The sequence below is a fragment of the Lissotriton vulgaris genome, chromosome 3_1, assembly GCF_964263255.1.
Source record: "Lissotriton vulgaris chromosome 3_1, aLisVul1.2, whole genome shotgun sequence".
In the NCBI taxonomy this organism is placed as follows: domain Eukaryota; kingdom Metazoa; phylum Chordata; class Amphibia; order Caudata; family Salamandridae; genus Lissotriton; species Lissotriton vulgaris.
In genome coordinates, this window is record NC_141689.1 from 1920734478 (window position 1) to 1920760779 (window position 26302).

General features: G+C 46.6%; 1 protein-coding gene across 1 annotated transcript in view; it reads right to left on the reverse strand.

The window, feature by feature from the left end:
- TMEM192 (transmembrane protein 192) overlaps positions 1 to 26302 on the reverse strand; it is a 528270-nt gene that overhangs the window by 456557 nt on the left and 45411 nt on the right. The window contains exon 2 of the mRNA XM_086962393.1: positions 19024 to 19170. Coding sequence (XP_086818519.1) covers positions 19024 to 19170 — 147 coding nt within the window. The remainder of the gene's footprint in view (positions 1 to 19023; positions 19171 to 26302) is intronic.

Genomic DNA, 26302 nt, shown 5'->3' on the forward strand with positions numbered 1-26302 from the left:
ACTCTGCCACCCCAGTTCAGACATGGCTATATGCAAATCAGTCTGACCTTGTGCCTCATGGGAACAGTCCAGCCGGAGTGGCAGGAAATGCCTGTGCCCGGATGTTTCCCCAGGCCCAGCTAGCGGGAGACCTGGGGGACGACCGTTTCGCCGCTGTTCAAGACGGAGAGTGCAGCCCTCCTTGCCTGACATTCTATCACTGCAGGGGACAGACAAGAGCGGCCGGTGAGTTTCTGCAGCGTGAGGTGGATGAGGCGGGGAGAGAACACGGACACGTGGTGGGGCCTATCCCTGGCAGAGTGGGCCACATCCACCCGGCTTGGTGAGACCGGTGCCTGAAACTAGTGACACAGGCAACGGCAGCAGAGCTGGGGAGCGCAGCCACCTGCACCATCTGGTGGCTAGGAGCTGGGTCGTTTCTGTGGGGTCGGTGGGCACGGTTTGGACTCCCTGGTCTTGAGAGTGCACGCTGTGAGAGGTGGGAGATGCATACCCCTCCCTGGACAGCCCATCCATACAGCTTCAAACAGGAGAGGCCACAATGCCTATAGGAGAACAGAGTTTGAGGGAGCGATAAGCCTGAGATCTGCACCCTTGGGCCTGGGACTGTTGATGCTAGGGGCAAAAACCAGATATACCCCCTTCCCTGCAGACAGTGATCCTGCCTCTGTTATCAGCTGCCCACTCTGAGATCCACAAGCGGGGGCCCACCCAGAGCTAGACACCCTTCTACCACCCACAATTCTCCTCCACGCTATCCCCCAGGGTTCTCGTACACATGACCCACACCACTGAAACTCGACAAGCTGTGGCTTGGCTGCATTAATTGCTGCTGGCAACAAACCTGTGGGAGACCTTCAATATGGGACAGCGCAAGATGGGTTCTAACTGACTGCCGGGGGAGATGGCGCCAGGCCACTCTAAAAATGACCGCACCCTCAAGGAGATGCTTACCAGTCTCTGGGGATCCTCTGGCGACCACCCGTCTCCTCCCAACCCACCTCAGATGCGAGACCAAGACCCGGTGGAAGAGCCTGTGACCCGCTCTTTCCTCGAATCCTTGTTTATAACTCTCAGAGATGATCTGCAAGCAGTCAAAAGGGACCTATCCCAGAACATCAAAGAGGTCCAAAAAGATCTGATTCTCTGGGGGACAGAGTAGTGACTTTGGAGGAAGAGCCAGGTGGAGGATGAGGAGTCCCTCCAGCTAGAGATTATACATCTCTGCGAGCAACAAATTGATCTACAGGCCCATGCAGAGGACGTCAAGAACAATTCTCGCCAGAATAATATCCGAATAAGTGGCAAAGTTTCAAAGACAGAGGGCGAGGATCTTTTCAGCTATGTCAGAGACCTCTTCGGTTACATCTTGGAGGCACCTCCGGAGACAGAAATAAAAATTTACTGTGCCCACTGTGTTGGATTACCACGTTCAGAAAGACCAATTTCTATACAGGCAGATCAGAAGCAACTTAACCCGCTGGAAGCACCACCAGATCTCCTGGCCAGGGAGGATAGCAACTATTAAGATGACCATCCTGCCAAAGATCTTATATCTTTTTCAAATGCTTCTAATGGCCCCGCCGAAGGGTATGCTTACTAAATTACAAACAGAATTGCTCCAATTCATCTGGCTAGGGAAGAAACCACGCATGAAGGAGTTGAGATACATTCCACCCCAGGCTGGAGGATTGGGCATCCCGGATCTCCATTTATACCATAAGGCGGCCCAATTGCATTACTTGGTGGAATGGAACCGGGCCGAATCCGAAAAACACTGGTTGTTCCAGGTTAGGGCAGAGGCAGGCTCTTCACTATGGAAGATTCCCTTTCTGAAGAAGACGCATAAAACTAAAAATGTATATCTGTCCCTGGTAGAAATGGGATTTCTGATTGGCTAGGGCATGTGCCTAAGCCATGCAGAAACCAACACTCTAATCAGGGTAAGGGCGTTACACACAGAGGATAATCCCTGCTCACCACCTTGGTAGCTTGGCAGAGCAGTCAGGCTCATCCCAGAGGCAATGTGTAAAGCGTTTGCGCGCTACGCACTCATGCACGCACCAATGCCACACTAGACACACCCAAAGGACTCTCTACAGTTAAGTGTATAAAAAATTATATATTCTCTATGTTGCTTAGGAATGAATGCAATAATTCCACAAATCACATTAGCCAGGGTATGCTGCTTATACTGAGGGCCTGAGATGTAACGACTTTCATGGGTCCTTTCGGTGAGGACAAGCTCGCAATGCAGTCACTGACCTGAATTCCCCATAGAAAAGAAACAGACCGGAGGCCATTGTAGTATCAGCAGAGAGAACATGCCCGTAAGCTATCCAGCGTTTATGTTAACTTCACTTGGAAAAGCATGCCCCCCGTACGATGTCCGCTTTCCACAATTACTTTACTTAGACAGGTATAACAGACTCTTGCACAATGTTGCAGGCGAAGGTATGCCCACGTAATCACTGATCCCCTTTTTGAAGGCACGGGTCTCTTGTATTATCAGGAGCGGGTGCCCCAGTTGTCATGATCATAACAGAAACAGCAGTCCCCCTTAGGCCCGCAACACGCTCGTTGGAAATATAGTGTGCTGCGGCTCAGCCCTCAGGACTGAGCATGACCTTATTGCTCCTCTGTCCCTCGCTGGCCTTCACACTCCTTTGCTGTGCGACAAGGCCCTGGCTGGGGCGTACACCACCACCACCACCCCCTGCGGGGGTCGCTCCAGGTCCCAGCGCCACCTCCCCTAATGCCTGCCCGTGCCTCGGAGGGCACTCTGGCAGCAGCGGGAGCTCGGTGGGGATGACAAGGGAAGCCCAGGTTCGAGGCCCCATTCAATCCCCGGGCTGGGTGGGGAAATCTTCACTGACGCTGCACGGGGAGCGGTGCAGCTCCTTCCTGAATGGAGCGCGACCCTACTACCCGAAGGCTGTAGTTCACGTCCGGCTGGGCAGGGCTAAGTCGCCAACGGCTTCTCCTCGCAGAACGATTTGAGTTGCTAGGCAATGCCTCGCAGCCGGCTATGCGGCAGCGCCGCACTTTCTTTAAATGAACCTTGGCCCCGGACTCAGGCTGGGGGCGGTGATCGGAAAAAGGTTTCTTGGCGACTTTCCTTTACAGAGGCAGCATGTCACAGCTTCCAAAGATGCACAGGGGAAGTGAGGCCTGGGGCTGATGGCAGATAGTCTGACCAACAACATAAAATACAGAGTTCCACGGGCAAAGTCAACTAAATGACTAACGATAACCTCTCTCTCATTGGGTTCAACAGAAAAAGTGAATGTTGTGAACCCTTTACGGAATTTAGGGATACCTCACCCAGGTCACCGGTTGGACTGTGGTAAATATTTAATTACCGTCCTAATTTCTATGCAGGTAAGTACTAAAAATAAAATAACTCAATCGGAAAGAAAGACGCAGAGTCCGTGGTGTTAGAGTTCTTAGGGGTTTTATTCCTTAAAAAGGAATGGTTCTTGAACCGGATATCGGGTTCCTGACACCACTGGGGTTCAGGAAGGGATAGAGCAATGCTTTATTGACAATACATAACTTTTATACTCAAATCATATAATGGAAACCAATACAGTAGGCGTAACAGCTGAGAGAAACAAGATAAGAGCACACACGTGTTAGCAATACGTAATCAGAAGGCGTGAACTAGGCGTGAACACAGAGGTGTGTGCTAGAAACGTCACATGAAAGTGTCACAAGTGGGTGGGGACATAGCAGAATCTTGCAATGTCAGCAGAAATCTGAGATCTGGATGCGCTCGCAGCTGCATGACGTGTGATTGACGTGAAGCTGGAGGGTGCAGGGGACTTGACATTTACACTAGAGGAAAGAGACAGAAGTCTGGCATGTCAGATCAACTCGTTCCTATATCATATCTGATATCTGATGTTTGGGAACCATATTATCTAGAGGGAAAGGTCTCTTGGGCAGAGGCTATTCTATACTGACTGTGAGTGCGTGTATAAGCGTCTACGTGTCTGCATGAGATGCGAGGGGGCATGGGCCTACCATGGTAACAGGAGCTATGAATTACTTGCACGGAGACAGTGAGGCCGGGCCCTTTGCTCTGCAGCTGGAAGGATGTTTACCTGAACTAGTAGGCAGGAATGTATTTTTGAGGAGCGGAGCAGATAATTCGAAGGTTGAATACAGTCTTGGCAGGCAACAGGCTGAGCTAAGCGCCGTTAGCCGCGCAGGGAGTAAGGCAGAGGTCACGGGTACAGAGGCAGGCCCAGGCTGAGGCATTCAGAGTCAGAAGGCAGGGAAAGGCTCGATGGCAGAATTCAGGGCCTACTTCGCCAGAGCTGAAAAACGTGTAAAGTACACCACAAAAAGACGTTGGCAAGGCATACTTAGGAACGGAATATTCAACCCGTTCAGGGTGGATCTGAAAGAGGACATGTTAACGTTGGACGCAAATGTATTTGCGTCTTCATAGCTGGCACAGGAGGGAAGTTACATGCACTTTAAGCTCGTACATGGAGACGGTGGGGTACACGTTAGGGAACATTTCTTGACCATAAAATTTATATTTCCTCATTCCCTCCTTGTTCCCTACGGACCCTTCATGATATATCGATCCTCAGGAATCGATCAGTCTGTTCACGTAACATCATTTGCTCTTCTTCCTTCTTTTCGCGTTTTGAGTGGAAACTTGAATGCGGAATACATGATGTGGCGCACAGACCACAAATCGCTGGCCCACATTGTAGGCACAGGCAGCAACTGAATACTATGAGAAGGGCAATGCCTAGGAAGGATAGGATCTTCCATCCCCAAGCGGTCAACGTTGTCCAGAACCAACCGGACCAAGTCCAGGTGCCTGGATTCTGATGTATCAAACTTGCAATTTTATGAAGACGTGTGATAGCTTTATATACTGTTGGCGCGTTTTCTGGAATGAAAACACAGCAACTCGACCCGATGACCTTACAGGCTCCGCCCCTATCTGCTAGGATGACGTCAATAACAAGACGATTTTGAAGAACCACAACCCGCATGGCAGATTGCTCCTCTGTTAAGTTGCCTAGAGCGGAAGTAGTTTCATTCACTACTGCTTCGAGGGTTCTAGTTAATTTTCGTATCAGTTTACTATTAAAGACAGTACCTAAGTAGGGGAAGAAACCTTTATTGAAGTCTGTATATTGCTCCCATGCCGTTTCAGTATAGTCGACAATCGGGAGATCTCTTCGGAGTCTATTGTTTACTAGATTTATATTTCTGTGATAATCAGGAGGGGCTAGGAAAACAGGTGGCAGAAGGAATGCAATGTAACAAGTACCATCCCAATCTGGAGGTAAGCGTATGTATGCGGTATGGCCACAAACAAAGTAGGAATGACGAGTAGCTCTAAATGTAGACTTGCCTTGATCACTGAATTCGACCACAGTAGTACATTTACTATGACCTAAGTGTACTGAACCCTTCTTTCTGACACATAAGTCACCCGTGACTGGTAATACTGACATAGCAGGGAGAACTGGTGCAGCTTCGGATTCAACAGTAAGAATCATGAGGTTAATTGTATAATTACCTAATCCATATACTTCATTTTCTAGATCAGTTCCTGTCCTAGTGGGAAGTCCCTTCTTGTCAGGGTAACAGGCTTTAAGCAGAACTAAGTTCAGGTTTCCCAAACCCAATTTCCTTCGAAAACAGCAATATCAGAATCTAAAGAATTAATTAATCTAAACCATGCTCCACATGAGCCATTGTGAGTGAACGGGTATGGAAAGAGAGGCAGAACTCCCTTGTATTTCTGATAGGGAGGGAGTCGGCCACATATCCAACAGTTTGTAGCATTATTAGTCTGATGGGAGTGATGTAACATACTAATGAATGTGTTGTTGCGCAGCGCAAGTCTGTAAGATAACTCGTGTGGGGGTAATTCACTAAAAGAATGTTCGGCAGTGACATTGTAAGCAGATTGGGCACGCTTGAAGATAGGGTAATATATATGCAACAATATACTGGCAGCAATCATCAGAAGGCTTAGAAAAAACATAACCAATAATGTCACTATACAGTGACTACGAAGTGATTTACAATATGCACGTTTCTTGAGTTGTCTCTCTCTCTCTCTATCTCGGTCTAGGGGATACAGGTCAGAAACTAATTTAACCGATTCACCTAGGGGAGGACTTAAACAATTAAACTGTCTGACTTGCTAGACCGCAATTTTGATTTATACTCCTCTTGCGGAGTTTTCTCTCTCTTGGGAACTTTAAAGTCACTAGAATCGGGGCAGTCCTTTGAGGGGGTGGAAGAGTCAGTTTCTGGCAACAGTTCATTACACTTTTTAATATGACTCGTATGAATCCACCCTTTTCGGCCCTCAACCTTGATTGCAGTCCTCGTGGTCAGAAGGACGAGCTTCGGCTCCTGCCAACGGGGCTCCAGCGGACTCCTCCTATCGAAATTTCGTATCAGGACAGTATCTCCAGGACGGACATCGTGTGGCTTCACATCAGTGTTGTCGGGAAAGGCTGCGGCAACCTGTGAACGACATGATTGGAGTGCAGACATCAAGGAGGCAAGGTAATCTGTCAGCATATTACAGTCAACATCGGTTATTTTCTTAGGCATGGGCGTCCCCCACATATTTGGTGGTCGGCCAAAGACCACCTCATACGGGGATAGTCCTGATCTCGAATGTGGGACCATTCTTATGTAGAATAGTGCAACTGGCAGGGCGACTATCCAGTCGACCCCTTTCTCTTTGCATATTTTTGCAAGACGTGTTTTCAGTGTCTGATTGTGCCTTTCTACAAGGCCAGCTGCCTCGGGATGTCGGACGCAATGGAATTTCCACTGGTATCCTAGCAGAAGTGAAACCTGCTTCATGAGCTCGGATGAGAATGGCTGTCCGTTATCTGAGTACACGATATGAGGCAAGCCGTACCGTGGGAAGAATTCCCGAACCAGCTGCTTGGCAGTGGTCGGGGCAGTGTAATCTGGGACTGGATATGCTTCGGTCCAACGGGAAAGTGCACAAACAACTACGAGGACGTACTTGAATCCTCGACAACGTTCCATTTGGATATAATCCATCTGGAGGACTTCAAAAGGGTGATCGGGAGGATGAAATCCACCTTGCTCTACAGGGACGCTTTTACCTGGATTGAACTGACAACAGATCATGCAAGTACGCACTTTCTGTTTTGCTGCTGCTCGTAAATGTTTGTTGTACCAGAGATTCTGTAAACTGTCTAACATAGCTTTTTCTCCTAGGTGTGCTGGACTATGTGCTGTATTTATTATGACTTGAACCATAGAGTCGGGGAGAAACCATGTAGATTTTCCCTTCGTCATCCATCCCTGATCTGTCTCGATCCCTCCTAGTTCAGTCCATTTCTTGATTTCATCTGGAGTAGCATGTGTCTGAATATCGATTACATCTAGTGTGGGATCCCTAACTGTCATACAATGTGTCGGCACTTTGATCTTTGTTACATCAGTTGTCTGGGTGTGAGTCAATGCTGTATGTTTTGCTGTTTGGTCTGCCAGGTCGTTACCCTGGGAAATAGAGTCTGTAACTTTAGTATGTGCTTTACACTTCATGATAGATATGCCTGAAGGCAGATGTATTGCTTCTAACAGTGCTTGAATGAGGGGACCGTGTTGAATCTTGGCACCGTGAGAGGTCAAGAAACCTCGTTCTTGCCATAACACTCCGAAGTTGTGTACGACTCCGAAAGCATAACGTGAATCGGTGTATATGTTAACATTTCTGTTCTTGCCTAGTATACAGGCTCGGGTCAGAGCAATAAGCTCTGCTGCTTGAGCGGACAGTGTATCAATACGATGTGTTTCTTTGACTTCAGTTTCAGTGGTCACTGCATACGCGGCTACTAATTCTCCTGTGTTTGTTCTCATACATGAACCGTCCACGTAAAGTGTCAGGTCTGGATTTGTCAGTGGAACATCTGTTAAGTCTCGTCGGGGCTTTGTTACGGCATTAATGATCTCTATACAATCATGCGGGGCTGAATCTGTCATAATCGAAGGTAACAATGTTGCAGGATTTAGAATGTTACAGCGTCTGATTTCTATGTGTGGCTGGAATAGCGTTAATTCATAACCTGTCAGTCGTGCTATAGTCAGGTGTTGAGTCTGTGTTCGGTTTAGAAGGACCTCTACAGAATGTGGAACTTGTACTGTCAATGGATGTCCTAATACTATTGAGTCGCTTTGTCTGATTGCTAGGGCTGTCGCTGCAACTGATTTTAAGCACGCAGGCAGAGCCTGGGCCACTGAATCCAATGTACTTGAAAAATAAGCACAAGGCTTATGTGAACCTGCTTGATCTTGAGTGAGGACAGACAACGCTGTACCATCACGTTCTGTAACAAAAAGTGTAAAAGGTTTGCTGTAACATGGTGTCGCTAAAACTGGTGCTTGACATAAAGCTTTCTTCAATTCCTCAAAAGCCTGTGTATGTTCCTGGGTCCAAGGGAGGGCAGTCGAAGTCGCTGCCTCCTGTGTTGTCAACTGAATGAGTGGTTTAGCTAGAAATGCATACTGAGGAATCCATTGTCTGCAGTACGAGGTGAGGCCTATAAAGGCCCGCACTTCCTTTTGTGTCTGGGGTTGTGGCATGTTTACAATTAGCTGGATGCGGTCAGGAGTGAGCTGTCTCCCCACTTTGGACAGCAAGTGACCCAGGTACACAACTTGCTGAACACAGAATTGTAGCTTCGAAGGAGACACCTTGTGTCCCTTGTTAGCCAGAAAATGTAAAACTATCAGTGATGCTTGTTCACATTCGGGTTCACTTCGTGCGGTGATCAGCAGATCATCGACGTACTGTAGTAAGGCAGTGTTAACTGGCATTTGGATACAATCAAGTTGTCTTTTCAGTGCTTGGCTATAGATGCTGGGGCTTTCTGTGAATCCTTGAGGTGCGCGTGAAAATTTGAAACTTCGGCCATTTAAACTGAATCCGAAGAGATATTGGCTCTCTGGATCAATGGGTACACTGAAGAAGGCGTTCTTGAGGTCAATTACAGTAAAGAACGTCGCTTCTGAATCAATAGCAGTCAATAAGGATGAGATGTCGGGAACCACAGGATACTGTGGAACAATGCATTTATTCAGTTCTCGTAAATCAATCACCAGCCGATATACTGGCGGTGCATTGGGATCAGTACGTTTAAGAATCGGAATAATAGGGGAATTACAGATATTGGAGTCGGTTTCTACGACCACTCCTTGGGCAATGAGCTCTTCAATGATTTCCAGTAAAGCCACTACAGCATCGGGTGGTAACTTGTATTGTCTGATTCGTGGTAAAACAACTCCTGGTTTGAGTGTAACACGGTATGGTGTGATGTGCATGCAACCTACATCGGTTGGGCCTTGTGCCCACAGGTGTTTCGGTACATTTTTCAATCTGACATCAAACTCTCGTAATACATAGTGACCCTTAAAGTCACGTAGAAAAAGTCTAACTCCTTCCGGAGAACAACATATCACAGCTCCTAGAGCCTTCAATGTTTTGATACCTAGCAAGTTTTCTGGACATGATTTAGTGAGTAACAAGTCTGTAACGCGTGATAATGGACCTACTGCTAGGGGGACGGGTTTCGATACTTCATTTACAATAGGCTGTCCTGAAAAACCAAGGGAAACATTCTGTGAGCCTGAGAGGGGTGCCCCTGGGACTTCATCATGGCTGATCGTTGTGCGGCTTGCCCCTGTGTCAATTAAAAATTTTCTGTCTTTTCCCAATACTTGACTGTGTACATAAGGACCCTCTTGATCTACAGGAATCTCAATAAGAGGCAAGCCAACCTCCCTCTCTAGGCTGTTTCATGTGTATCGCTGATAATCGGGATAATCAGATTGGGCATACTGGTACATCCGCTGTGAAACTTGCTACGTCGCGGCAATGGGCTGTGGCTGTGATACCGCTACGGTCTGTACTGTATGTGGTGGAGCATGCATAGGCTGTATATTCTGTTTAGTCTGTTGCTGGACCTGGTCTTGTCTAGGATGACGCGGTCTTTCTTTAGTTTTACCTGTTGATATATTGTGTTTCAGGACTGGACATTCATGTACGTAGTGACCTGGCTGTTTGCAATAGTTGCATGTCCCTTTAACGGGAGCTGCTGAATTACCTGTCTGGGTCACACCCTTTCCCTGACCGTCGGCTGGAACCGACTGGGCCACTAACATTTTCATTTTCGTGTCTTTCATACGTCTCTGTTCGTGATCCTGTTCTTCTCTAATTCTGTTCTGGTGATATTGTAACATTTGTAACATCTGGGATGGCGTATTTGCTTGCCATGTACTTTCAACTTTATATACACGGTTCTTAACTTGTGTCAGGGAATTCTCAACTAATTTTGTTACGAAAAGATGTGGGTATGACTCGCTACCTGGTTTCAGGCCACTATTAATAATGAAACATTTCTCGAATCTTGAATAGAAGTCACTAGTATCTTCATCGTGTTTCTGTTTACAGGCTGAGATTGCGTCCCAGTCTTACTTTTTAGTTGTCAATAATCTTGGCAAAACCTGTACTATTAGACCTGGTAATGCTTTAGCTTTGTCCCCAAGGCCTAGCCCTGGAGTACGAGCTTTTTCCTCGTCTTCTATTTCAGTCCAAATAATCTTTTTATCTCCCACCTCCCATTCTTTTTACTTGAGTTTCTCGTAAATGCCGGTGGGCAGCAGTACTTTTAACAATTTCATAATATCCGTATACGTGTAATCTCCCATGAGTAACATTTCCTTAAGTTCTCGGTGAAAACCTGCAGGGTCTTTATCATGACAGGGTACTAGTTTCTTCATTTCTAACAATTCCAACTTTGTTAAAGGTGTGTACACAAACACACGTTCCAAGGTATTATTGGCATTCATAACTGGGTGTACTTCTCGTAAAGGATTCTGCCTGTCAAAATGAAACATTTTTCTTTCTGGGGGCGGAGCTGAAACATATTGTGGGCCTAAGAAAGCGTTATATCTGCGCCGTTGTTCTAGAATTATTTGAATTAACTTGGTACTTAGGCCTCTCCATCTATTCATAAGTAGTGCTTCTAATGTATCAGGTAAGGGACCTGGATCAGAATGTTGTTGTCTGTATAACGTGATGAGATGCTGAATCATGTACACACCAGCTAATTTCTGCTCGTCTGGGGAAAGGTTCAGAAATGTCTGTGCTACTGTATCATCATTGTATGTGCTAGAGTTGTCAGCCCATAGTACTGCTGACCGGGCTAGTTCTTGTTCATCCATAGAATTGAGTACATGGTACCCCATTCGTTCTTGAAGAATTTTATCGGTACCCTGAAACAGATATTCAGGAGAACTCGGTTTTGATATGCCAGAGAGAAAAACTCTCTTGCTTTCTGGACGAATGCCTTTCTTAAGGTAATTTCCCTTACCCACATACGCTATCATTTCTTTAGCCGTGTCAGGTTCTTCAGGTCCGTCCTCCTCGGAGGAGTCATTCCTGCCGCTTTCTTTTTCTTTTTCTTGTTCTTTTTCGTGTATTTCTATTACTGCTTTTCTGATTTTCTTGTACATGCTTGCTATACAATTCAGTTTATCATGGTTTCCTTCGGCTATATTTTGACCCCACCTGTTTAGTGCTTCCATCTCTTCCTGGTCTACTCCAGGCCTGTCTCGTTCTCTTATTAAGCAATTTATGAAGAAACGTAATATACAACCTTGAGTGTCAACTTTCTGGTGAGCCAGGGCCTCTTTAATACTTTCAGGATTTTCCCCAGTCTGGATAAAATGATATATTCTATCTAGGTGTTCAGTCATTCCTGGAAATAACACTAGGTAATCTGTAACTTTTCGTAAACGTAGGGATGCTAACAACATTCTATCGTCTTTACCGGGTACTGGATCGTATCTGCAAATTGGAAGGGGATCTTTAAGCATGTCGAAACGTGGTGTTTGGGGTGTACGTTGCTTCATTATGTCCCTAAGGTTCAATCTGTGTGTTGATGGCGGAGTCTGGAAACCTCCTGTCGCACCTCCTGAGACGGAGGCTTGAGCATTGTGTGTCTGTGGAGTCGGTATCTGTACCTGAACTTGTCTCTTACTAGGATCAGGCGCAAACGGATTTAGTATATTAATCTTAGATGTGGGAAGTGGTGGAGGTGGAGGAGCAGGTGGAGCAGGCTGTCGAACGGGTGAACTTTGTTGCGGCAATGGCTGGACATTGTCTTGAAGCGGGTTGCCACCTCCGTCACCGTCAGCAGGCGGTACGTGGGCACGTGGATTGGTGTAAGCGGGAGCTACATCGTCTAGATAGGAAGCAAGGAATATGTCTTTGGTGGTCCTGTGACTTACTTTAGTTGGAACCAATGGTGGCGGCAGATCTTTCGGTATTTCTGAAGTGGCTTTAGGCAAACCCTCGGCCACAAAATACATGTCATTTGCAAGAGTGTTTCGCATGCGGTCTACTTGTTCTGCTTTTACTCGGATCCCTTCATTAACTAATTCGTTTTCTCGGATTTCATCAGACTCTTCTCTATGTTTATCTTCTTTTCGGAGTGCTTTTTCGGCACGTTTATGTGATTCTTTACGCCACAATTCTATGGCATCTTTCTGGGATTGTCTGGCTTTCTTTTTCCATAGCGCTTCCTCTACTCTCATGATGCACTCGGCATCCCATGTTCCTGTAACGGGCCACCTGTGTCTCTCCTCTAGGTGCTTGGTATAATCGGCCCATAAATCTAGGTACAGTATGGCATCTAAGCCATGCTTATGGTACATAAAATTTCCAGGAGTGTCCCTAGGGGGGACAGGAATTTCTTCCTCTAGTATCCCTTTCCTAGTTCCTATCTGTCTTAATTTATTAAAAAACGGCATCTTGTTACTTAGTACTGGATACTCGATACTTGTTACTTACTCTGAACACAGCTAGTTACACAAAAACACAGTAATGTACATCAAACAGTCACTCATACCACGACATTAATCACATGAAACATTTTGAACACATATGACTACCCTTGATACTAGATGTACTGCTAAACAGTACAGATACACTGTTGAGAACAGTGCAAGAACTTGAATGCCTGATGTACTGCTAAACAGTACAGATACACTGTCTAAAACAGTGCAGACCGTGTTTGTGTACCCAAACCCGTCTTTACCGGATACATAATAATGCACCCGTCTAGATGCGTCCCCAGCAATGGTACTCACCGGGAAGCACGGAACTGAAGGCCTCGGAAAACTCGACTGGACTGGACCGGACTCGACTCGACTCGATACGTGAATACTTCGGAACTGGTGGGCCTCTTGACACCTCGGACCTTGCTTCTTTCGGCTAGGCTCTGGTCGGGATCCTCCGCACTCCTCACCGCCTCGTCTGGGTGCTGATCGCAGTCTCCGTCACCTCCGTAGGCCTGAGGGAGATACAGGAAATCCTGCGGGTACGCGTAATTGTCCGTCTTGACTTATGGCAGGGGGCAAAGGTTGCAACGCACCAACCGGCGCGTGGGGTGGGGGAGGGGTCCCTATTTGGGCGCCAAAATAATGTGGTAAATATTTAATTACCGTCCTAATTTCTATGCAGGTAAGTACTAAAAATAAAATAACTCAATCGGAAAGAAAGACGCAGAGTCCGTGGTGTTAGAGTTCTTAGGGGTTTTATTCCTTAAAAAGGAATGGTTCTTGAACCGGATATCGGGTTCCTGACACCACTGGGGTTCAGGAAGGGATAGAGCAATGCTTTATTGACAATACATAACTTTTATACTCAAATCATATAATGGAAACCAATACAGTAGGCGTAACAGCTGAGAGAAACAAGATAAGAGCACACACGTGTTAGCAATGCGTAATCAGAAGGCGTGAACTAGGCGTGAACACAGAGGTGTGTGCTAGAAACGTCACATGAGCTGCATGATGTGTGATTGACGTGAAGCTGGAGGGTGCAGGGGACTTGACATTTACACTAGAGGAAAGAGACAGAAGTCTGGCATGTCAGATCAACTCGTTCCTATATCATATCTGATATCTGATGTTTGGGAACCATATTATCTAGAGGGAAAGGTCTCTTGGGCAGAGGCTATTCTATACGGACTGTGAGTGCGTGTATAAGCGTCCACGTGTCTGCATGAGATGCGAGGGGGCATGGGCCTACCATGGTAACAGGAGCTATGAATTACTTGCACGGAGACAGTGAGGCCGGGCCCTTTGCTCTGCAGCTGGAAGGATGTTTACTTGAACTAGTAGGCAGGAATGTATTTTTGAGGAGCGGAGCAGATAATTCGAAGGTTGAATACAGTCTTGGCAGGCAACAGGCTGAGCTAAGCGCCGTTAGCCGCGCAGGGAGCAAGGCAGAGGTCACGGGTACAGAGGCAGGCCCAGGCTGAGGCATTCAGAGTCAGAAGGCAGGGAAAGGCTCGATGGCAGAATTCAGGGCCTACTTCGCCAGAGCTGAAAAACGTGTAAAGTACACCACAAAAAGACGTTGGCAAGGCATACTTAGGAACGGAATATTCAACCCGTTCAGGGTGGATCTGAAAGAGGACATGTTAACGTTGGACGCAAATGTATTTGCGTCTTCATAGCTGGCACAGGAGGGAAGTTACATGCACTTTAAGCTCGTACATGGAGACGGTGGGGTACACGTTAGGGAACATTTCTTGACCATAAAATTTATATTTCCTCAGGACGACTATTGTCATCCCACCCGGTGATCGTCCAGCGTCATCATCGGTATCCTGCCCCTGCGACAGACTGGCGGTGCAATGCCTGTCGGGCAACAACGGATGCTGCACTTTGGCGGGGATCTTTTATTCCTTAGCCAAAGGGTGTGTGGGTGTGAGGGGCCTAAAAAAGTGCAATAGTGAGCGTGAGTGTAGTCTAAAAAAAGTCAGTAGAGTCCATAGGGCAAAATTTTAATGGCATGGCTCACTGCTTTATTAAAAGGAACGATAAGGGGTATTGAGGCGGGACAATTAAAGTAATCGAGCCTCATTCAACCCTTAGTGAACGTATGGTCAACATGTTTCTTGCTGCTAAGGCAATTCGTCAGGACCAAAACAGTGCTCATATAATTGCTGTCGATCCCTCAGTGATCAGAGGAATCAAGTATACGACCTGGTGTGTGTCGTAGGACAATCCTTCGTCCAGTCCCTCCCCAGAACCGTAGTCCCAGGGTTGGAAATCCCTCGCGCTGACCTGGTGGGGCCAGAACTGGGTGTAACGCACCTGTTCGTTGCTGGCAGAGGGCGTCTAGTCACCTACCCCTCCCACATCGGTATTACCGCAGGACAGCCGGCTGATGGCAGATAGGCAGGCCCTCAGCGTCTTTCTCCCTTAATGCTGCAAACTCCTTAGCAATCCCACCTCACGATCGCGGTTCACGCCGGCTGTGTAAGGGCACACACACACAGCACAGGTTGGAAGGGAAAAGTCATGAAAACTTTAATGTCCCTGAGTTTCCTACAACAGGAGGCCAGCTCACACAGGCCCTAGGAGACTCCTCACAATCAGGGGGTGGACACAGCACAGTCCCTTTCCTTTCCTTGGCAGAATTAGCTACTGCAGGACAACCCCAGTCAGCACACAGCAAAGGGGCAGCACTTCGCCTCCAGTCTCTTCAGCTCTTCTCATTGGTAAAGGTCCCTCTTGATTCTTCAAGTACTCTAATTGACTGGCGGTTTAGGGCACTTTCCTATACCCCAAAATGACTTTGATGTCTTTGAGGTAAGGGTGTCTGAATCCTGTCCAAACCAGTACAGCATTCACTAGGGGTAGCATGTGCACAGGGGGTGGAGACAGCATTGTGCAAGGGAGGTAGGCTCCATTCAGATGTAAGGTAAATCTCCTCCCACCACTCTACATGCAGCCAGGGTCTATTCAGCTCTAGGCTGGGTCACCCAGGAAGGGCCAGGCACACCTCAACCTTCCCCAGGGGCAGTCTACAGGGAATGCACATCCTCTGTCTCTCCCACACCGAAACCAGACAGTCAATCCACAAACAAGCAGAGGCACAGAGGATAGTTGGACAAGAAAATAGCCACTTTCTAAAAGTGCTATTTTCAAACACACAATTTGAAAACCATTCTTACTAAAGGATGTGTTATTAAATTCTTAGTTCTGGGACACCAAACTCCACTTTTCTATTTTGTTCCTATGGGAAGATATGTTTGTAAAATGTTACAAAGCATTCCCCATTCTGTCCTATGGTGAAAAATGAAATTGGCAGTATATCACTATCAGGGAGTGTTACACATACCAGTACATCTCCTACCTTTCACATACATTCACCCTGCCCAGGGGTACCTTGTGCCTACCATAGGGGTGCCCTATATTTACTAAAAGGGAAGGGTAGGGCCTGGCAAGTGGCTACACTCGCCAGGTTGACATAGAAGTTAACAAACTGTGAACAGGCACTGCAGTGGCAGGCCTGAGAAATCTTTTTTAAGGCTACTCAGGTGGATGGCACAATCAGTGCTGCAGGCCCACTATTAGCATTTGATTCACCAGGAAGCAGTTGCAATTTGAAACTGATCATCAGTGGCAAAGTGCCAAAAGCTTCTAAGCCAGCAAAAACGAAATCCAGCCCAGCATCAAAAACACAGGGGGTATAAACAAAAAAGTCAGGGGAAACCACGCAAGGATGCCAGGTCTAACAGTCCCTTATCACACAAGCGACCATGGAGGTCTGGGATCAAACAAGCGTTAAATGTGGTTTGACTTCCTTTCACTCCCCCATAACAGCGCTGCTTGACAACCCAGATTTCTCCCCGGGGTTCGGTCCCAGAACATTCACGATGTGGAGGCAGACAAACTGACGCTCAATGGGACAGATGATTGAAAGGGGTCACTCCCTCCTCTTCAATCAACTATGCATAGATTTTGCCCTCCCGAAACTGAACATTTACACTATCTGCAGCTCTGCCATTGGCTTTTACACCAGAGCAACAGGCCCGGCACTCAGAGGCACCTTACCCTATATGAGAGATGGCGGATTACCAAATACTCAGACAGGCGGCTCATTTCTGAGCTATATGCGCTCTTGAATCAGCGGACCAGGCACATGTAGAAGGCCAGTCAGAACCGATGGGAAAAATACCTAGGTAGACAGTTGAGCGATAAAGAATGGGGGGGGACATATTCTTTAGGGCCAGACACACTCCCTGTAACGCAGCACTCACCGAAATGTTAACTAAAGTGGCCACATATTGGTATGCCACCTCTACTGTACATCTACATAGAGCAAACCCAGAACGTAGCGCAGAATGCTGGAGAGGCTGCAGGGCTCAGGGGACCTTGGTACACTTACTTTGGGATCGCCCACGACTCTCTTATTGGACACCGGTAATCAATGATATTGACTTGCAATTTAATACACAATTACTTAGATTTCCCTCTTATACATTGATGGGCTTACCTAATTCTCTTACGTACCCATTAAAATCCCGGCGGGGGAGAAAAATAGGACTTGCCATGGGGGCAGCAGTGCAGAATATTCTTTCACATTGGAGATTGGTGCATGTGCCCACTCACCTAGGATGTCTTCACCACCTGTGGAATATACTTGGCATGGAAAAATAATGTTTTTGTTAACTCTTGTTAACCAATGTGCATCCTTCGGAGAACTATGGCACCCTTACTAGTCTCTTCTCTCGCAGGACTTCCGGTAATTAATGTGCCCAAAATATCTCCGCCTCCTGCATTTGACAGAGAGTGACTCTAAAGTCTGATCAGGTCATGAACTAAAATGTACGATGTAGTTGTTGTCTTATACTCATTTGAGGAAGTCCGGGGTGGGTGGGGGGGAGGGAAGTTGGGTCTGGAAAGTTCGTTTTAGATAACTGGATGCCAAGAAATGCATGACTTTGTGTTTGGCCTCGAGATGGCTCGATATGGCTGTACTACCGTCTTTGGCATTGTTCGGAATAAAGAGATTTGAACCATTAAAAATGTTTTGATTTATTAAACATTAGGTAGTCTGCTATATAGGAGCAACAGCAGGACATGTATCTAAATTAGTATTTCCCAAACTGTGGGTCCCGACCCACTGGTGAGTTGTGGTGAGCCGATTTTTGGTGGATTGCGAAGGTGCAAGCAATACACATGCCTTTAAATTCTGTATTCATCTTGTCACATTCGCTGTACTTCAAAGACAGAGATCAAATGTTAGGGTATGTCTTCAGCTTCTTTTTTATTTTTCGGTTAACATGGGGATGGAGGTTTACAAATTTCACTAACTTTGAAGTCAGAGAAAGAAAAGTAAAATAAATTATGTGACAATCTTGGTGGAGTACAGCGAGCGTGAAAGGAAAGACTGTAGGATGTCATTTTTTCTAACACAGCAAAACGTAAATACCTGTAAATGAACTGTATAAATTCAGCATTTAGGAAAGCAAAATGTAGCACATTTTTTTGTAATAAGTGCAAAGTAAACACAGATTATCAGAATTTCTTTTTATAATAATCAAGACACTTTACTGGTGATCCACAAATGATAAATATGCCAAGAACCCCTATTTCCACTACTTATCATCTGTGTGCAATACAGTTTTATTAGTAAAGCTGTGGATCTATGAAAATGTAGTGGCCATTTCAAAGGAAAATCGAAAATCTGCTGTCTGTAAATGACAATGCGCTGCACACAATGCCTTTGTTACATTATACAAACTCCTGCCTCATCAGTTAAAACTAGGTGCGTCGCCAAAGTTTGTTGTTCGAAAAATTAGGTTGTGGTTCTAAAAAGTTTGGGAAGCACTGATCTAAATGTCTGCCTATCAATCTCCAGCTCCAAAAGCGGAGAAGAACGGGTTGTTCCTCAAGTCCTATCACTGCATTTGAAGAAAGAATCAGTTCAAAAAGTTGGTTTTTCATCAGGGAAAAATAAGGACACTAGCCCACATTTGTTTTATGATTAATGGAGGCAATAATCCAAAACACTTGCATACATTTCAGTGACGCAGAAGAAGAATATCTAGGCTGACAAATAAAAAAAAATTATCATCTTATAATCGCGGAATAATTTTAAAGAAGAAATATGGCTATGATACTCACATTTACAAGGAGGAGAAGAAGAGCTAAGCACACTGTAGGAACCGGATGGAAACTTGGTCTAATGTCCGAGTGAAGGGACTGAGAGGGCAGCAGCGGAGCGTCCAGAAGAGGGTCCTCGTCCACACTTTGTGTGATCTCGAAGGAGCTCTGAACATGTAAAGCAAAGGACAACATATCACAATTTAATTACTTAACATCACAGTACCATATACATCCAGTACATGTTAAACTGCATCACAAGGTATTGTACATCAAGTGCCTGAAGAAGGCATTCACATTTTAATATTGGGAGTTTTGAGGGGAACTGATTAAAATTGTTTGCATCCACTCAATAGCTACCCAATTTTAACATCATTAATTTTCACATATTTAATTTGGCACTGTATCTCAGTAACCCGCATTAACACTCTGACATCCCTACCAGCGAAATTTTTGAAGTTAATCTATCACTACCACACTGATAGATATACTGCATTCTCTCCTGGGTAAGGAGAGCCCAAATGATGTAGGGCGGAATCAGGCGGGAACTGATGGGCACTTTTTTCCAAGAAGGAAATTTGAGTGCAGAACGACACATAGTCACGTCACTTTAACTATCACATAGTATTGTGTTTTGTTGCTTACAAAGTAGTTACGTAATTTCTCTTGGACTCCCAGGTACTATTTCTAGTTTTTCAATTGTACATCAAGTGCCTGAAGAAGGCATACAACTAGGGCGTGGAAGGAAGGAAGGAAGGAAGGAGTGCAGAGAAGAGTGCCCTGGGCTCAGAGGCGACTCAAGGAATTGTTTTACTAGTTCAAGGGAAGCGACTCTTAGAAAGTCATGTAGGGACAGAGGCGTATACTATGGATAGGAAGTAGGCAAGCAAAGCCGCAACCAACTATCAGTTAAACTATGCGCACTTTTTTAGGCTGAGAGCGTGCAGCGATATGGTGGGAAGCAAACAGTGTGACTAGAAGGAAATTTCACATGCAAATTACAGCTGCTCAGAGAGGCAGGCATGAGTGAATTTTTTATGATATGTATAAATAGTCAAATAGTGGCAAAGTCCGAGGTGGAATTATTAGTAAATGAGTTTTGAAGTGGGAGAAACGTGCGGGTAAGTAATGTATCCACATTGGGAGTTATGAGAGGTCTACTGAGGGATCCTTAGGAAATAACAACGAATACAGGGATTAAAGAAGAAGGCCACCACTTCCTGGGACATTGTCAGTGCCAATATAATCTCTTGTAATGTTTTACATAACAATACAGAAAAGAAATAGATAAAAGGATGATGCGCAGCCACACCAAACTGGGCCTTCAAAGGGGCTCTCAACAGCCTGGGAAATAGGGAATAGAGGCCAAAATAAATAACTTCCCATAATTGCCAGGGAGGATATTTTTCTATCGGACCAATGATCACTTAGAGGTTTCTGTAACAACCAGTAGTTTAGGATTACAAGTTCACATGGTTACCATTGTGGAAGGAAGTAAAACCAAGTGGGATAGGTACGAATGACTTGATAGGAATCTGACAAAATTATTTTAAATTTGATTCTTATCAAAAGCCCACAAAGCAAATCTCCTTCAAGCTTTGACAGTGGGTGCTCGAATTTGTCTGCTGACGGCTGTGAGAAACTTTTATATGTTAAAGTGGACCAGGCAAACTCTTTACCACAGCAGGAAAAGGCCCCAAAGCCAGGATACTATGGCTGCCATTCCAAAGTCTGAGTTAACACGTTTAACTGGAAACTGAAAAAGGAGCAGTGATTACAAAAATAAAATATTTGCAGAAATAGTTCTGCAATCACTTTTGATGCACTCATCTGAAGTCTGCTCACCTGCATTTTGAAGACCGTATACCTAACATACCCTGCTGTCAGCGTCTCATCTTCCCCTTCCCCTTCTTGTGCGCTCATCATCTACCTCACTCCATTCATGGTCTCACCCTCTGACGCTCTCTCTAGCCCCTTCACACACTCGTCATCTCATGCACTCTCACTCATACAGCCATTACAGGTCTCAGTTTTAGCCATGTTGCTTCTTTTTCAGCAAATAGCTTCTTAATTTCTCAGAGTCTTAGCCAAGACCCCACCAGGGTTTTTCTTGCTTTGGGAGCATGCATAAGCCTGAAAGGGGAATAGCATGTGCACCCCTGCTCAACATTTGCTTCTCTCAGTTCAGGATGAAGAAAATCTGTGCCTTCAAAATATTACAGAGCTTCTGCTCATGTTCTAACTGACTGCTGTTCCAATTGGTAGCTAGGTCGTTTGGCATAAATGAACAGCCGTAGGCAATATCCCAGCCTCTAAAAGTTTGCATCCGATGCCACCATCTATATTGCTGGGCAGACCTAGTGCAATTCCTCTCTTTGGATGTAAAAAGTAGAGTGCTGCATTGCTGCTGAACCATTCTTAGCTACGTTTGGGCTACAGAGCCAGGTCCCAGTAGAAATAATCCAAAATATTCGCCAACATGTAACAGGCACATGATCAACAGTACACACCAGAAAACATATTCCACATACATACAGCAGATATGCCACGCAGTCGACTATTGTGTTGATTCAAACAGCACTTACCATCAAGATACATCATATAAAACATCAAACAGACCACATCAAACACACCAAAACAACTCAAAGATGCCACACACAGAGAGAAAAACCAGTCCTATTCTATCTCTAACTGCAGGTCAAAGGGCATGGTTCAATCCTTCGAAATTCATGAAAATGTGGACAAAGCTCTCGACCAGACCTCTCCAAAACCAAAATCACAGAGACATAGCTGTCTTAACAGGACACTGCCACCCCCAGCCATAAACGGACCAAAACAACATTCTAACAATGCATCATACAAGGACAGATCGGACAGAAACCCAGAAAACGAATGCAAAACACACTTTCAACAGACAGCAGTGCTTCTAGGCCTCCCTCGCTCCCTGACTCCTGCCAATTACAACGCCCTGATACTGATACAGCTGATACTGATCTAGACCTGCTTGACTTCAGATCGGTATCGTTGCTAGCGCGCTGAGCATTATTATCTAAACTCCGCATTCCGCATTGATTTCTGCATTGTAACTGCGCGCTGAGCATTAGCATTTTAACTCCGCATTGAATTTAAACTTTAGACTGTGATTTACTGAAGCGCTCTGTGGCCAAAGCATTACTGAAGGGGTAGCGCTCTCACCCGGTGCCCTAGAGACCGCGCTGCTTCTAGTTGGGCATTTCAGGTTTACTAGCATTGTCTGCTGAGTTTCGTTTCGAGGCTCCACCACCATCTTGATTGTTGTGCTTCCCCTGACACGCCTCCCCGAGACCGCCTCCCAGCGGACCCTCCCAAGCTCCGCCCCCTCCTCTATCCATTTAAAGCACATGTCCCAACACGCAGCGTCCACGCGCTACGGCCGTGCCGAAGGTGCGCCAAAGGTAAGCCCGTCTACGCCCGTCCGCGCCGAGACCACGCCCAGCGCCAGACCCCCTGGTTCCCTTAAGTCCCAGCCCACCCGCATTACATACGATTCCTCCTCCCTCCTTGCCCTAAACCCAGGTCGACTCCCCAACTGCGCCCAAGCCGCACCTGGACACACCCATGGACCCTTCACATGCAACTCCTGCAAGTTTGACGGCACAAAAACCAAATCCTCACCCACTAACACCAAACATAGACCCGACGCAAACCACCTAAATTGCATCCTACTCAACACCCGATCGGTCCACAGCCACGCCATCAACCTTTGGAATCTACTAGACACCATCTCCCCACACGTCGCCTTCCTAACAGAAACTTGGATGAACGCCTCTTCAGCCCCTGACATCACCATAGCCATCCCGGAAGGCTACAAAATCATCCGAAAAGATTGCATCAACCAAACAGGAGGAGGCATCGCCATCGTCCATAAGAACTCCATCCGCATCTCAACCAGCTCGGACGTCAACCTCTCTAGCGCCGAACACCTTCACTTCCAGATCCACACCGACCCCAAGACCACACTCAGAGGCACCCTCCTCTACAGGCCACCCGGACCCCGTGCACAATTCACTGAAGACATCACTGATTTTATCACCCAACACGCCCTCTCCTCCGAGGACTACATCCTATTGGGAGACCTCAATTTTCACCTAGAAAAGAGCAACAACAACAACACCACCACCCTTCTGGACAATCTCGCCAACCTCGGACTCAAACAACTTGTTAATACCCCCACACACCACGCTGGACACACTCTCGACCCTATCTTCACCTCCAGCAAACACATCTCCTTCAGTCACACCACAACTCTCCATTGGACGGATCACAGCTGCATTCACTTTGTTTACAATAAGACCACAACCCACAACTATCCTCAACCTACCCTGCGAAGAAACTGGAACAAAATCACCATCGACCAGATCTCCACATCGCTCCTTCAAAACCCCCCTGCCCACTCATCGAACCCCAACCAAGCAGCCATTAACCTCACCCATTGGCTAACCAACACCGCCGACAACCTAGCACCTCTGAAAAAACGTCAAATCAAACTAAGCAGCAAACACACCCCCTGGTTCAACGAGGATCTCAAGAAATCCAAGAAACTCTGTCTATCTCTTGAGAAGGCCTGGAAAAAAGACCCAAACACCAACACCAAGGACGCCTTCAAAAACGCCACCCGCATACACCACCAATTGATCCGGACTGCCAAGAAAACCGCATTCAAAGACCGACTAGACAAAAACGCCCACAACAGCAAGGAATTATTCAACATCGTCAAAGAGTTTACCAACCCCACTGCCAACTCCAACGACATCACCCCCTCTCAAACCCTTGGCGACTCCCTAGCTTCATTCTTCCACGACAAAATCGCAGACATCCACAACAGCTTCAACAACCTACCCGAAGACCAACTCACCCAACCCTCTACCGTACCTTCACCCCCCCTTGAACATCCTCAATGACTGGAACCCAATCTTCACTGAGAACACCATCCGCCTGATGAACTCCATCCATTCAGGATCCCCCACAGAGCCCTGCCCTCACCACATCTTCAACAAAGCAGACTCCATCAAAGCACCTCACCTCCGAGACGTCATCAACTGCTCCCTCAACTCCGGCACCTTCCCAGAAAGCTGGAAACACGCTGAACTCAGCGCCCTTCTGAAAAAACCCACAGCTGACCCCACCGAACTCAAAAACTACCGCCCCATCTCGCTCCTTCCATTCCCGGCCAAAGTCATCGAGAAAGCTGTCAACAACCAGCTCGCCGCCTTCCTCGAAGCCAACAAATCCCTCAACTCCTCACAGTCCGGTTTCCGAGCCAAACACAGTACTGAGACCGCACTCATCGCAGCAACAGACGACATCCGAACTCTACTGGACAACGGAGACACAGTCGCCCTCATCCTCCTCGACCTCTCCGCAGCCTTCGACACAGTCTGTCATAACACCCTGTTACAACGACTCAGAAACATCGGAATCCAAGGAAAAGCAATAGAATGGATCACCTCATTCCTTGCCGGAAGAACTCAGAGGGTACGCCTCCCACCATTCAAGTCAGAGGCCACTGAAGTCATTTGCGGCGTGCCACAAGGATCTTCACTCAGCCCCACCCTCTTCAACGTATACATGAGCCCCCTCGCGACCATCGCACGCCAACACAACCTCAACATTATCTCTTACGCTGATGACACTCAACTAATCCGCTCACTCACCAAAGACCCAAACATCGCCAAAACCAACCTACATGAAGGAATGAAAGAGGTTGCCGAATGGATGAAGCAGAGCCGTCTGAAACTGAACTCAGACAAAACAGAAGTCCTTATCTTAGGTACCTCCCCCTCGCCTGGGACGACTCTTGGTGGCCAGAGGCCCTTGGAAAAGCACCCATCCCGACGGATCACGCACGGAACCTAGGCGTCATCCTGGACTCCTCACTCTCGATGACCAGACAAGTCAACGCAGTCTCTTCATCTTGCTTCAACATTCTTCGCATGCTCAAAAAAACATTTCGATGGATCCCCACCGAAACTAGAAAAACGGTCACCCACGCACTGGTGACAAGCCGCCTGGCTACGGAAACACCCTCTACGCCGGTACCACCGCAAAATTTCAGAAAAAACTCCAACGCATCCAGAACGCATCAGCCAGACTCATATTAGACATCCTGCGTAAAGAACACATTTCTGGTCACCTGAAAAACCTCCACTGGCTCCCCGTCAATAAGAGAATAACTTTCCGCCTCCTCACCCACGCACTCAAAGCCCTTTACGAACTTGGACCCGAATGCCTCAATACACGTCTTTCCTTCTACACCCCCTCCCGCCAGCTTCGCTCTTCCAACCAAGCCCTCGCTGCTAGTCCCCGCGTCAACAAAACCACCATGGTAGGAAGATCATTCTCCTACCTAGCGGCCAAAACCTGGAACTCACTTCCCTTGCACCTTCGCCTCACTCAAAACCACCTAGCATTCAGAAAGCAACTTAAAACTTGGATATTCGAGAAGTAATTCCCCACCCATCCCCAAGCGCCTTGAGACCCTCTGGGTATGTAGTACGCTATATAAATTTTTTGACTTGACTTGACTTGACACAAACTATTACGTTACCAGAATATGAGATCTGAGTCTACCAGTTCTTACTCGTGCCCCACCCCATCCTCCAGAAATCATAATCAATATCCATACTCTTGGCTATACCCAGCAGAGATGCCCTCTGTACTTCCCTAATCATTCACCGCGCACAGTTCTGAAACTGTGACTGCAGTCAGCAGTCATATAAATCAGGGTTTGGAACTATACCAATAAGCAGTGTTTCTCAATAGCAGACACTCATGTAGGGACTGCCCTCTCAAACCACTCCAGCACAACTTTCTAATCAAACTGTTCTACAGATCTAATGATCATTTTGCTGCTACCCTTTACCCTTTGTTTCCGGCCTTGTGGACAGGAAATGTTGCCATAATGACCTCTGGAACACACTGATGCTCTCCCTGCAATAATCCGCTCAATGTCTCATTTCAAAATAGTATTAAAGACCAATAGGTTTACCAAAATGCTACTAAATGTTTATTTCACATCCCCCTAGGATAGCTAACAGTGATCAACTGCGTACATCCCGAGCAGAAATCAACACTTAAGGCCTGATTCACTCAGATGTTTCTATATATTGATGTCACTTGATCTTGTTCTTTTCTTGGCTTACTCCGGAATTTCAGTAGTACCACTACTTCACCCCTAGGCACAATTCACAAGGATAAATCTGCATTAAAGTGGCGATCGACGACGCCAGCATGTGCATGGTTACTCCCGCGTAGCGTACGC